The sequence below is a fragment of the Epargyreus clarus genome, unplaced genomic scaffold (assembly GCF_041222505.1).
Source record: "Epargyreus clarus isolate Ecla_fem2 unplaced genomic scaffold, WU_Ecla_fem_2.2 ptg000034l, whole genome shotgun sequence".
NCBI classification, from domain to species: Eukaryota; Metazoa; Arthropoda; class Insecta; order Lepidoptera; family Hesperiidae; genus Epargyreus; species Epargyreus clarus.
Window position 1 is genome coordinate 11,695,057 of NW_027332239.1, and position 13,382 is coordinate 11,708,438.

Genomic DNA, 13,382 nt, shown 5'->3' on the forward strand with positions numbered 1-13,382 from the left:
TTTCAACGGCCCGGAAGGCCCCTGATAAGATAACGATTGTTACATAATGATATCAACCAACGAATCTGTAGTTTCATACTTACACCCGTATGAAGTCGTACTGAAAAGCTAAGTTATAGACCCACTAAAAATGCTACTAATGAAGCAATAAAACAAAAATCAATCAACATATCTTATTGTTCGAATCACAGCTATATTTAGATTTACTGCAAACAAGACAATTAAAGAACTAATTTTATTAGTTGCCTTTCTAGTCATAGGTAACAACAGATTACGTTCAATGCCATTACAGTATTATTCCTATTGCCATCGACGTTAAACGTATTTCTATGTGATGTTCGCTCCGGGAATCATTGTGTTCATCTTTTTCGGCCGTAAAATAGCAAGTATGTATGTACGTTGTGTTAAGGTTTGATACATTTTTATGAAGAAATTTCTAAAGTAAGAAAAAAATCGTGTAGAATTAAATGGGTCGTTATAGGCAATTTTTCACAAAAGTTTTCGAAAGTTATATCAAGATCAAGTCATGTGTGCACGTTTGAAAATGGGTTATTACGAAAATATTACAATTTACCGTAAAAGGGAAAGAAAAATAAGCAGTTTATTTTATAAAATATTTAGAAAAGTTTCCAAGAAAACTTAATTACGTTGCGGTAAGCTTTGCCTTCGTTTATGCTTTAACATTTTATTTATACTTATGTATATTTACATTTACTTTACTCGCTTCTGCTACTTCAAACATTTTAAAATTATAATTACCAACACACTCTTATATAAATTTCTATATTGTCTATTAGCATGTCGTACTTTAACAAGATTTATGTTTTTGCCGTTGGACTTACATATCGTTTGTGAAAAACTTTGTGAAAAAATTTCTGCGTTTGGTTTTAAAAAGTCCGGCATATGTGGATCTTCCCTTAAGTAAATAAATCTAACAACCAAGGGGAGTTTTTAAAGCACTATGAATACAAACAAGCTAAATGGGGTGGTACTTATTTATTTGTTTTTACTCGCCCAGTATTTTACATGCGGCTTATCTTAACAGTAATGTTTATATTTTGCTTATATTCTTAATTTATTTTATTGCTAATACAAAAAAGTGGTTTTGTGTAAACGCGCATGTACGTGTGTACGGTGTACTTCCGAAAGTAAATTAAGAAATTTTCAAATTATTCTGTATCTGAATAGTATTCTGAAAATTCCTTTCATCATTCAGCATTAATTGTGAATCTAGGATTTTTACATTATTTTCAGAATGTATAATTATGTACTGTTGCACACTGTATAATTAGTTACAAGAACTGTAATTTCTGTCTTTGTTCTACTTTATGTTGTCGAAACAACAATGTAAATTACCTGTATAAGGTTAAAAGGAAAAAGTTTAAATGCTTCCCCGACAATGCCCCTCTTTTGTGGGTCATTTCAACTTTCCTTTTAACCTGATTTACGAAAATCCTAGAATTATTTCCCAACTCTGCTGAATCTGGTCATTGCTATTCCGTTTTAGTCAACTTAGATATTCAGTTTATAAATTAGACTGTGAGTACCCTTATTTCTGCAATGTAATACCTACCCTTATTTCTGTGATGGTTGCAATTCGTATATATTTCAGAGTACGTACATTTTTTGTGGCATCAATAAAATAAGATTTGTAGTGGGCTAATTAACTGAAGTTGTATTATACTGTAGAAAATGCGGCTGTGTATTTCATAATGATAACTTTTGGAAATGCATTGCTGAGCTGGAAATTGTTCTCATACAACAAATAATTCTGATATTTGACGTTTCACCTCTCGGGTATAATTTAAATTGACTGTTGCGAAGTACATATTAAGAAGTAATTTATTTCTTGGATTTTAATGGATTTGTCAGTTCAAGGTTTGCTTCTAAGTTTGACGCTTTCGACGTAATAATTAATTCAGTTCGAATGCTTGTAATTTATGCAGTAAGTAAAATACTGTCGTTAAATACTGAAAGATTTCATATTATAGGTTTTCGGAAAAAATCTTCTGTGGGGCTGAGCTGACCGAAATTAGATTATAAGAATAAAAATGTTTCATATTATTGAATTCGGTTGACCCTTTCAAAAATACCGCGCGGGTATATGACGGACAGCACCCGTCCATTTTAATTAGGGATACTTTACCGAGGCGTGGCAGGTTGACGGGCTTTAGGGCTCCATAAACATTTTTATTCCGTGTTATGAAAAATTACACTCAACGTGATCTTGCAAGTTTGCAGTATACTTGGTTTAACGTAGAAACCTATAAAATGCAGTTAGTCGTAAATGCAAATACCCATACTCCAATGCACAATATACACCCGTAAGATCAAAGGAACTACGGCTTTGATGTAGCTGTAAAACTATTTACGTTGAATATTACTATTTGGTATAAATATTCATATCGCTTGCGAATACCATCAAGATTTTATTAACTTCCGTAAAATTAGCATTGTTTGAAACTTATGTCTTGCCTCTTGAAGACTATTTAACGTTCCATAAATCCAAAGAGGGTTTTAATGATATGATAAGGGGTTTTAAAGGAAATTCAAACATTGAAATGTAATTATGGAAATACGTATGTGTGCAGGTTTAAATGTCAAGAGGATAAGAATGTATTAAAAGTTTGGAAGGCGGCTATTATCATATTATATGGGGGCGCTTCCGCAGCGAGCAGCGCCGGGCGGCCGACCGCGCCCGGTCCTACCCCCGTGACCTATTTACATTATTTATGGAATAGGTGTCTGCAGTACACGTCAAATTGTCATTTCTATTCACTATTCCTTTCTGCTTCGTAACGAGACCTGCAGTTTTTGTACGGCCGAGCCTTTTCCATAACAGTGGTCCGAATGAATATTTATCATAATCCGAATTCGAATATAGTTTGCGGAGGTCCTCCTTATTCATGAATGTAAATTTCTTCCAACATTTTCTGACTTGAAAACTTTTACAACAAAAAATATCGTCAAATCCCTGGAAGTAATTCAAAACATTTCTTACCCGGTTGCCTCGTTTGTATACGATGTAATCGATTGTCTCCGTAATCGATTTGTTAGGTACAACTGATTTCGCTGTCTGCGAATGATTTATTCCCGGCGTGTTTACCGCGCGTCGATATCGCGTCTTTGTGACGCTAACGCGCTTCCAGAGTGCCTCTTAATGCGGAAATATTGACGGCTACGGAAAAATAGCTCCTTTCAAACAACGCCGATTCGACGCCGCTTTTTATTTTGTCGTGAATTAATTTTCTTGCCGAGCACTTGTGGGGAGAAAATTATGACGAGATTCCCAGCTCGTCACTTGCGGAGGCTTTCAATGCTAATGTTTGTGTTTGTAAAGTACTTTGCCGCTTGTTTCGTGAACCGAGTGTCTCGGATACTGAGCTTGATAAATGTATTAGAATCGACGTGACTGTGCACGAACGCTTTGTTTGTTACTTGGAGGTATTTGAAGGATTTCTTTATTTAGCATTTCTTTAAAAGTACGCGGCTTTTATTGATGGGCTAAAATGTTGAGTAAGTCAAAGATACGTTACTGCTCTTGAAATCTAAGTCGACAAACTACCAGTACTATCTTATAACAATGTAGCGCAAAAATTGTGCCGTTTCGTGTAGACAGCAATAGTTATACTGTTTTAATTGCAAGCCATTTACTCTAAATACATCAATCAAGTTCTTCGACTTTCCAAGTTGGCAGAAGAATGTCTTTTTATAAGTTTCCCTTGTTCGCAGATTGGAGCGGCGGCGGTGGCGGCAACGGCGAGTACCGTGTGCGGCGGCAGCTGTCCGTGTCGTCCGACTCAAAGCTACTAGACGAGGGTGCCAGGGAAGACGCGAGGGTGGTGATGAGGCCCAAGCGGCCGCCCAGGCCCAAGTCCGAGGCGTTTCTCGGCCCGCACGAACACAGCAACAGACGCACCAAGCGGTTTAGTGCCTTTGGAGTGAGTTATGCATATTTGTTTCGGAAGTATAAAATAAAAGTATGTGTTACATTAAAAACACGATTATTTTTGATGAAGATGAAATAGCATTCGGGTTATTTCAAAGATTTAGTTAACACATTAGCCGTGTCTAAATTTCGAGTCGAAGGAATTTCAAAAATTTTTGTTGATAAATTTATGTAGTCAAATAACAGGCATAATTTACAAGCAAGAAAATTTTCAATCGAATTTGATTAGTTTAAATAATAACATGTATTTACTTGCTACCTTATAAATATAAAATATCTATTTTCTTGCTCTTTTCGAAAAGTATTAAAAACGGTGTATTAAAAAGAGAACTTTTGTCACTCATTAAGCTTTAAATTAATTAATTTGCGAAGACACTCTTGTGCTCGCCCACACATGGTGTTGGTAATGATAAATATTGCAAAGAGGTCGTAAGTCCCGGAAGGACTTTTGACATTGACAGATAGATGTTTCAACTGTGCACAGTGCTCTTACGATTTTCAACTGTGTGGGTTATTTGCTAATGAAGAGTGAAACGGTCCATAACGGAAGTATTTTGAGAAGAACAGCGCTTATGGGGTGGCGCAAAAGCTAGTTGAGTTCGTGACAGAGACCACACATGGAGATGGTACATATATACCTCTGGTTTCCCCGACTTTGTTTGAGTAGACTTTAGCTTATGAATTAGTGTGCATGATATGACCAGTTGAAGTAAAAATGAATTGCATATAAATGTTTGATTGGTAAAGCAGAGTTGGAGTTAACTACATACGAGTATGTTTTATACAACATCAATTTTTAACCGACTTCAAAAAGGAGGTGGTTATCAATTCGGCCGGTATCTTTTTTTTTGTGTACCAGTATTATATTGCCGTATGAAATTCGAATAGTCCGGATAACGCAAAAGTGTATTTACGTGTTCCAGTTGCGTAATATTCGTACTATGGAAGCATAGCACGCAATGACTGCACGAGCATGAAAATTTTATGTATGTACGTAAAAACAAATGTAGTCCGAATTAATTAGAAGTTAAGGACAAAACGAGTAAAGCGTGCAAGAGGTATTGTAATGCGAAAATAATAATCAATATCTTGCGTGTTCTAGTTATGTTCATACTATTAGAATATAGATCAACATTTATAACTGATTTAGATCTAAAATGTTCCCGAAGATTAACACTGACAATTCAGGATACGAAGCATCTTGATCCTTACTCTTGAATATAGTCAATCACATGCTTGACGTCTTACCCGTTTATTCAATATTTACCTGAGGCGAAGCAAGGGAAGAAAACGGAAAAGTTTTCCGCCGAAAAGGAAATAACTTTCAACTTATGACGGTATAAAACCGTCAATTTGTTTTGCTGCGAAACGCCAAAAGCTCTCGACGCGTGCCGCGCCTTCCAACGAGACGTCTTGAGAATAACTTCACGGCACCCGACAGCTGACACTCGAGAGGCAAAACGGTGGCGCGTTTCCTCATTTAACGTAACGTTACGTTTATAATTAATCTGTGTCACCGTGGAAAGGGTTTTAAAGCGTTTTCGACGCGGAAGTGCCGAACGAGCGTTAGGTGGTCATTGTTGATTATAGACATCCGTTGTCAACACTTAACAAGTCAGGTATCTGTATCTGACTAAGACACAAACGTCACTTGTGTCTTACTTAAGTTTTTGGGAATATTTAAATAATATGCGGCTAGTCACGTGTCATTTTCTTTTGATCTTCTCGGAGGCCTTATGGTCAGATTGTTCACATGGGTTGGGTACTATTTTGATGTGAAACATCTATAGCCGCACGTAAAACCGATTTCTGGCGTGGCGACGCATGCCGTGGCGACGCTACGTCACGCTATACGATGGTATATATATACAGTCTATATGCAGTAGTGTGTACGGTGTGGCGACGCGTCGCCATGCGCAATCGAATTCAATAAATAGTCATCGTTATCTGGAATAAAATCGTAATATTTTATTTTATCATTATGACATATTTAGTTCCTATCACAATATGTTCTTTTCTGCATATTACTTTTACAAAATAATGTCGATGTTTCACATCTGCCATGCGTCCCGTGACGGCTCACATTTTTTTTAACACGCGTTTTTACATCTTTACTTTCCTCCACCAAATGGCATTGGAAAAACGTAGCGTGATATGCTCTAAAGCTTTCTCAATTATTGGATAAGACCGCTACCCAGCGCAGGAAAAAGAGTTGCAGCCAAGTCGTGCCCGCCCATATCTCGAAGCAGCCCGTAATTCTGCTCTCCACACTATATCACAGCCGGTGGCAGAGTTTATCTGCGGCGCGGCGGCTGTTTGTAACGATTAGCGGGCGTGAAGCATCGCCACTCGGCGCTTCGGAACAACGTTTCCCTTTCTTCGCGCCACCAACGTGCCTATAAATATTTGCCTCGGTACAGTGATACTCAAAATTTCCTGCACGCGTGTAAATAGATAAAGGTTGAAGAAAAACAGGTCAACGTTTCTGAGGGGAGTTACTGAGATTTATAATGTGTTTTATGTCTATTTAAGGCTGTTTTAAATTAATATTCTATTGTGGATTATGACGATTGAACAAAATAATTGTGTTACTCTGTGAAAATAATTGTGGGACTGAAGAGGATAAGTGTTTCTGCTTAATAAGAACAATGATGAACGCTTTACATTTGTTGAGGAAGACGTACTAAAAATAGTCGTTGAAATGTATCTTCAGGATTAGCAATGCGCCTGTGTGCAATTTCAAGTAGGACTATAAACCTATCGGGGGTTGATTATAGATGTGCACCAAATATCAGATGAACTGCATGTTAATTTATTGTTATAGTTCGTTACATTTATTACTTCGTTATTCCTGTGATATAAAAAGGCCTACATAATTTAAATACCGTGGTTCGGGAATAAAAAGATCGAGTACTGTTCATCTAAATATTTAACTTTGCTAATACGCTCCGGGATCCAGTTTGAATGCGGGCGCTGAGACGTTGGATTCTGTATCTTCGACATTGATTAATGGCATCTCGGAAGTATGTAAATAATTCTATTACTGTCCCGCCATCGGCACTCGATGTTTTAAGTCTTCGCATGCTTACGTAAGATATGTTCGTAAAGTAATAGTAATTGCACATTGAAATTGTCGGCAATTTTGTTTTTGTTCCCGCTTATTAAATTCCTTACTCGTCTGTGCAATTTAAATTTGCGTTAATGTTAAATTTAAAACCATAGAAGCGTACATAAATCTTGAAACAAAGCGTGAAAAGCTATCTTGTCCATCGATTCAATTCCCACTGCACTCGTTCGAAGCAAACTTATGCAAAATCGCATTTACACACGACGCGACATTGTTGTACATGTGGAGACAATACTACAGTAACATTTCTTAGTATTTCCCGTGTGAATAAAGAATGACGCACGCTGCACCGAGTTCGGACAAGGTACCAATGTCACATACATTTTATATAAATCGCGCTGAAAGGAGTGTCAGCTGAGGAGTGGACGAAGTTCAATGAGATGTTGCTTTTTCTTGATAATTTCAGGAAAAAAATTAAGGTTATAGAATACCTGGTGAATGTGAAGAAGATATCTATATTTTATGACAGTATGTTTTGATATGTGTTTGATTCATGAAGCGTCCTAAATTAGTCGTTAGGAGTAAGACACGAATGTGATCAAATTCAAGTAGATCGATCTCCTGTCTTAGATCTAATTACACCCGTTCAGCAACCGCATTGACCATGTCCAATAGCGAACTATGCACGTTTACTGTTCTCGTCATATACAAAGTCACACACTTACAAAACTAAAGTACAACAACACAAACAAACAAAGTACAACTAATTAAAGTACACTTGATTTTATGTATTAAGTAGTCTTAAAACTTATCATTTATTTGCACCCTACCTATTCATTTAATTCATCCCCTCTTTAACACCTCACCCTAAGGTTGCCTGGAAGAAATCGCTGTGTTAGCGATAAGGCCGCCTTTTGTATCGTCCTAAATTGTATGTTTTTATTTTGTTTACTATATTGGGTACAATAAAGAATATTATTATTATTAAAGTCGCTATCTCACTGGCGTTTAGAAGCGTTGGCGGTTCTCTGACGTTAACGTAGCGTCTGCGGACACGTTTTGGAAACACCAACGCTCGGAAAAGGTTTGTGGGGTATATAATAGTGGCCTAAAGTGCAAGACTCGATATTCCAATTGTAAATTCTATAAAGCAAAAATACAAAGATACGTCAAGAGACTAACATTGCTAGATCGAAGTATTCTGATAAGGTTAGCATTAGCACACAATACTTGATACACCTTTGTATTATATTTATATGCAGCAAAGTCCATCTTAAGGTAGCTGCGATAACAATAGTTATGTACATCGTAGATATTATTATGTATATTACGCGTGGTATAGTTTGAACGGTTACATAGCCGCCACGGTTGCGGAAGTGCCTGAAAATTATGCGGAATAAAAAAGCAAGTCGAACGGAAAGAGACCAATACGTACTATTTGTTTGCGATTTGACCGGATGATGCGCAGAAATAAAATTATTGTACGTGTGTTGCTTGCGGTTCCGCGTATTAGTGCGAAGGAAAAATTTCTTGTTTCGTAGTCTTAGCATTCCGGCCCTGCAAAAATCTAAATTTTGGGTTGTAATTGGTGTTATGGGTTTCCAACGTTATTTATGTCCGTGGAAATCCGTAACAGTTACGATATAGGAAATTCCTAAGAAGTGATGTATATGACGTGTTCTATAATGTTTTAGGAACTCCAAAATAATATAACAGTTACTTCCCTTACGTTTTCGCAATACAGAGGTTCTGTTTTTCCGATAAGAGGTACGCTCTAGACTCCATTTACCTCTCGGCATTGTGCTCTTGGCTTGCCAGGATTCGCTTCAATAGTGCCTTTTTGCAATAAGATTTCACCTTTCTATATTGTTTCTAAAACACGTTTTACAATGGAGAATAGAACCTTTTTAAAGAAATCTTAGAAATATTTGCCGTTGTGTTTCGTGTAGAAAAATAAAATCAGAAATATATTTATTACATTTTATCGTTACTTAATAATGGCCATTACTGAATCATTTTATGCGAGTAGTGTACGAGATAATAGCTTCAAAACTATATCCGTTATTTCGATTAAAATATAGCCTCTTTACTATGGTTCACTAAAATTTAAAAGTGATTTTATTACTTCTATAATTTCATTATAATCTATTGTATTTTTTTACAATAACGATAATTTTGTCAACAGGGTGATTCTCCGTTCGGCAAGTCCGAAGCATATATTAAATTGGAGCCACTCGGAGAGGGGTCCTACGCTACAGTTTTTAAGGGATATAGCAAGTGAGTATAATTATAATAATTTATTAACCTATGCATGTGCCACTGGTCTGATTATGGCTTTTTGGAAAATACCTTATATTTTATAAAATTTTAACAGCATCAATTAAAATAACCTGCTTATCATATTAAAACTAGCTGACCCGGCAAACGTTGTGTGGCCATATAAATAAAAAATGTTAAGGGTGAACAACCCTTATCAATTAGGGGTATGAAAAATAGATAGTAGCCGATTCTCAGACTTCTGAATATGCATATAAAATTTGGTGAAAATCGGTAAAGCCGTTTCGGAGGAGTATGGTAACTAACATTGTGACACGAGAGTTTTATACATATATAGGATTGCTATTTTGTAGGGATTTCGAAATCTTCAAAAAATTTGCTGTTATTTCGTGCTCATTTAATGAGTAGAAAATCGACATGAGGTACCGAAATTAGTGATCCAATTAAAGCCCGATAATAACAACAATCAATTCATCGATTTGTTGCGCAAATATCGATTTTACAAATATGTTTGATATTGCTGTATTAATGTGCAACATGCCTATATTTTGCCGGATCTTTTGTAATTGTAATTAAATTATAGTATTAAATACAGGAAAGCCGTATTTTGTGCACAATATTGGAATACGTTTTAACGATAGCTGATAATTGCGTGGCTTATCTACTTTGTGTTTCATTTGAGCAAGATTTATTGCAATAAATTCTATGAACATACGAGTTATATGGCACATATGTTTCTTGCATTACAATTAATGAAATTTTGTAAGGTGTTAGAACCGCCACATCTATTTCTGCCTCATAACAGCAGTGTTGAGCGCTGTGTTCTGGTTTGAAGGGTGTGGTAAGGGAGACAGACTTTTCCGAGGCGTTCCAGCTTAGTCCTTGGGGGTAGCGGTGCACCTGTGGCCGACCTCAGGTAGGAATATCTTATCTTATCTGGGGTTGATTATAGATATCCATGGGCGGCCAAAAAAGAGCTATTTCATTTATAGTTGTCTGTAATAGTCAGCAAACTGTAATGTTGGGCAAAAAAAATATAACTGATCTGTTGTTCGTTACATAGTACGTACATTAGTATTTCCTAGCAATTGAATAATAAATTTAATGTAGTAAATTTATAACCCGGCCAAGGAGAGTAATGTTTTTACCCGACTGTCCCAGAAGGAAAGTAATGTTTTTGCGACCGCGTAGCCCAAACGGCTTAACGTTACATTCATCATCGACTCGAAAGTATCGTTTCTTTATTCTATAGGCCAGGAGCTTACTGCAAAATATGCGAATATCGACGATTTTAATGTACTCTTTTTTGAGCTCAATTCGCGCAGGGTTTGGTTTTTGGACTCAAATCATTTACCGTATCCGCCAGTCAGTAATAAATCGTTTGTCTATTTTATATTGAAGTACTCTTCGCATTGCAAGCGTAGCGAAATATCGCTATGCTAAGTTTATTTTAAAAACAAAATCATAAAAATACTATACAGAATGTAAGTAAATAAATATTATTTTCATGTTTATATAACGTTGGGTATTTTTCACGAGTCACGTTGCAATAGTGAATAGACATTTAAAAGCGGCTGACTGATGGCAACATAAATTATGTTTAACCGATGATTTACTACCGATGTATTTCTGAATACATCATACGAATAAGTTTCTTTACGTAGCTTTTAAATATACTAATGTTGATGGGACCCATAAGTAGAGAAATTAGGATAAATGTAAATGATATAACAAATGTTTTATTGATTAAAGTACAATTATAAAGACAAGGCGCCAGGGCTCCTATACTGGGTTGGTAGCCCATATTACTGGGTGCCCCGCTCATCACCAGGACAAAAAATTTAATCAAATATACACAAGTTTTAAGAATTATAACTACTTAAATTAAAAGCGTGTCCAACTGTATGAAGTAAACATTTCTAATATCTCATAAACTGCTTTAATTTTGCCGTTTAGTCAAAATGAATCACGTCAGCAGAGTAGTAATAGAGAAGCAATAGACTGTTCCAGAAACACAAATAATTGTATCAAGTTGACAGAGTCAACAATTCAATGAAATCTCGCGGCGAGGCAATGAATAAATAAAAAGCTATCTTCCCTTACAATCCTATCTACCAATCGGATCCCTTTCACACATTCCCATATTTCCCATTGTGCGTTCCGAGAAACAACCGCAGCGAATTATCGGTTTTTTTCCTCTCCTTTATTGCGAATATCCCTTTTATCGTCCTCTTGAACGAGATCTTTGATGTTTAGGTCGTTTTTGGAATCGCTATTCCGATTTTGCCTTTTATCTTCTGGATTGTGAAATAAACAAACGCTTAAGGAATAATTGTTTTCGTTCAAAAAAAGTTGTCATTATTACCTACTTCAGTGATTTAACTGTTTAAAAGAACGATTTTAAAGGGAAAACTTTTCGTCATTTTGAAATGAATTCCTCATCAGTTCTCCGTATGCGTGACATCACCCTTGATGTTAAGGACTCATATTTGGACGCTGTGTCACTGAACAAATCCATGAACCATCCTGTGTATGATAAAGGCGGATTGAAAAAATCCAGAAGATTTGTAGCACCGCATTCCTCAGATGGTATTCTACAGCCATTACCAAGATGCAAAAAAATACATATTGAAGGTGGTAGAACCCTTTGTGGTTCGACTCCGGCGGCACCACCGCCACACCTATTTCTGCCTCATAACAGCAGTGTTAAGTGCTGCTGTGTTCTGGTATGAAGGGTGTGGAAAGGGAGATATACTTTTCCGAGGCGTTCCAGCTTAGTCTAGGGGTAGCGGCGCATTTGTCCGACCTCAGGTAGTAATATCAGATCCTATCTGGGGTTGATTAAAGATGTCCATGGGCGGTAGTAACCACTGACCAGCAGGTGGACTGCATGCTCGTCTGCTTCTCCCATATTATAAAAAAATAGAATACTGATGTTGTTTATGGCTGATAAATAAAACTATCCTTATAAGCACACACGGACGAAGTACCTATGAGGATTCCCTGCGCGTTAGGGCAACACAGCTAATCACCTGTACGTGTCAGACTACGCATAGCAAAGGGTTCCGGGCTTGGGATGAATATTCATTTTAACTGGATGTAAAACTGTTATTTCTGTAGGGAATAAACTTAAATAGTGTGTTTCCAACAATATGTACTCAAAGCTGCATAACATAAGTGATTAAAAAGTTTTATAATATTTTTAGGTATTTTTTTCTGAATAATTTACCCCATCAGAAAAAAGTCAAACAGCAACGATGAAATTACGTTACGAATATAGTTACGTTTTTGTCAATTAACTACAAATCCTTCAAAATTGACTCTTTATTTGTTATGCAAATAAACACTCGGTCCCGTGCTTCTAGTGGGCAGGTACTAATTCAAAGTCGTACACTGCGGTGCTAACAGCGAATGCAAATAGTACTTTAATAAGTCCACATAAACAATAAATAAGTAATGTAAACCGAACGCTTTGTGCCCACGCAAACGTTGGAACTCGTGACTCCGCTTAGATTTCACTTAGCGGCAAATATTTGCCATTTTCTTGTTTGGTTTAAAGTTATATAAAAGTGTTGCTTGTTTGTCTATTTGTTTGGTCGATGATAATGCAAGAATTATTAAACCTATTCTGAAGGATTATTTGTTTATTTATTTTGTTAGTCTTTAAAGGTTTATTTTGTTAGTCAATTTAGAGTAAAATTAGTGTTTTCTGTCGTGACGTTGTCGGTAGGTGAAGATGTGAGATTAAAAAAAAAATATTTTCCAAGAAATAACATCAGCCATAAAGTTAGCTGTTATTTCTAATACAATAATATTAAAAAGAGGTCCGTTATAAGTGGTAGAAAAGCTTCCGGAAAAGTGAATCAGCATTTATGAATCAGCTTTTGCAAAATACACACTGTATGTTGTTTTTGTTTAAAAACAATTATTGATTACTTATGAGTAATGTACTGTTGCAAATGATATAACTAAACCACTGCTATACCTGGAAATATTTCTAGATCTATCTAGCAAAGCCATAATTTTCGTTAATAACAAAGTAAATCTTATTGTGTCCTTTTTTTTTTCTCTTTATTAAGGAGCTTAATC

The 13,382-nt window shown here is 36.2% G+C and overlaps 1 protein-coding gene across 4 annotated transcripts in view; it reads left to right on the forward strand.

Moving 5' to 3' along the window:
• The window catches only part of Eip63E (cyclin dependent kinase Eip63E), a 136,771-nt gene that overhangs the window by 103,202 nt on the left and 20,187 nt on the right, over nucleotides 1–13,382 (forward strand). For 3 of the 4 annotated variants that reach the window (XM_073091573.1, XM_073091575.1, XM_073091574.1), the window contains exons 4-5: nucleotides 3,733–3,941; nucleotides 9,202–9,293. In XM_073091573.1, coding sequence (XP_072947674.1) covers nucleotides 3,733–3,941; nucleotides 9,202–9,293 — 301 coding nt within the window. Of the gene's footprint in view, nucleotides 1–299; nucleotides 387–3,732; nucleotides 3,942–9,201; nucleotides 9,294–13,382 lie in introns of those variants that run through there. The other variant, XM_073091576.1, reaches the window with a different exon arrangement.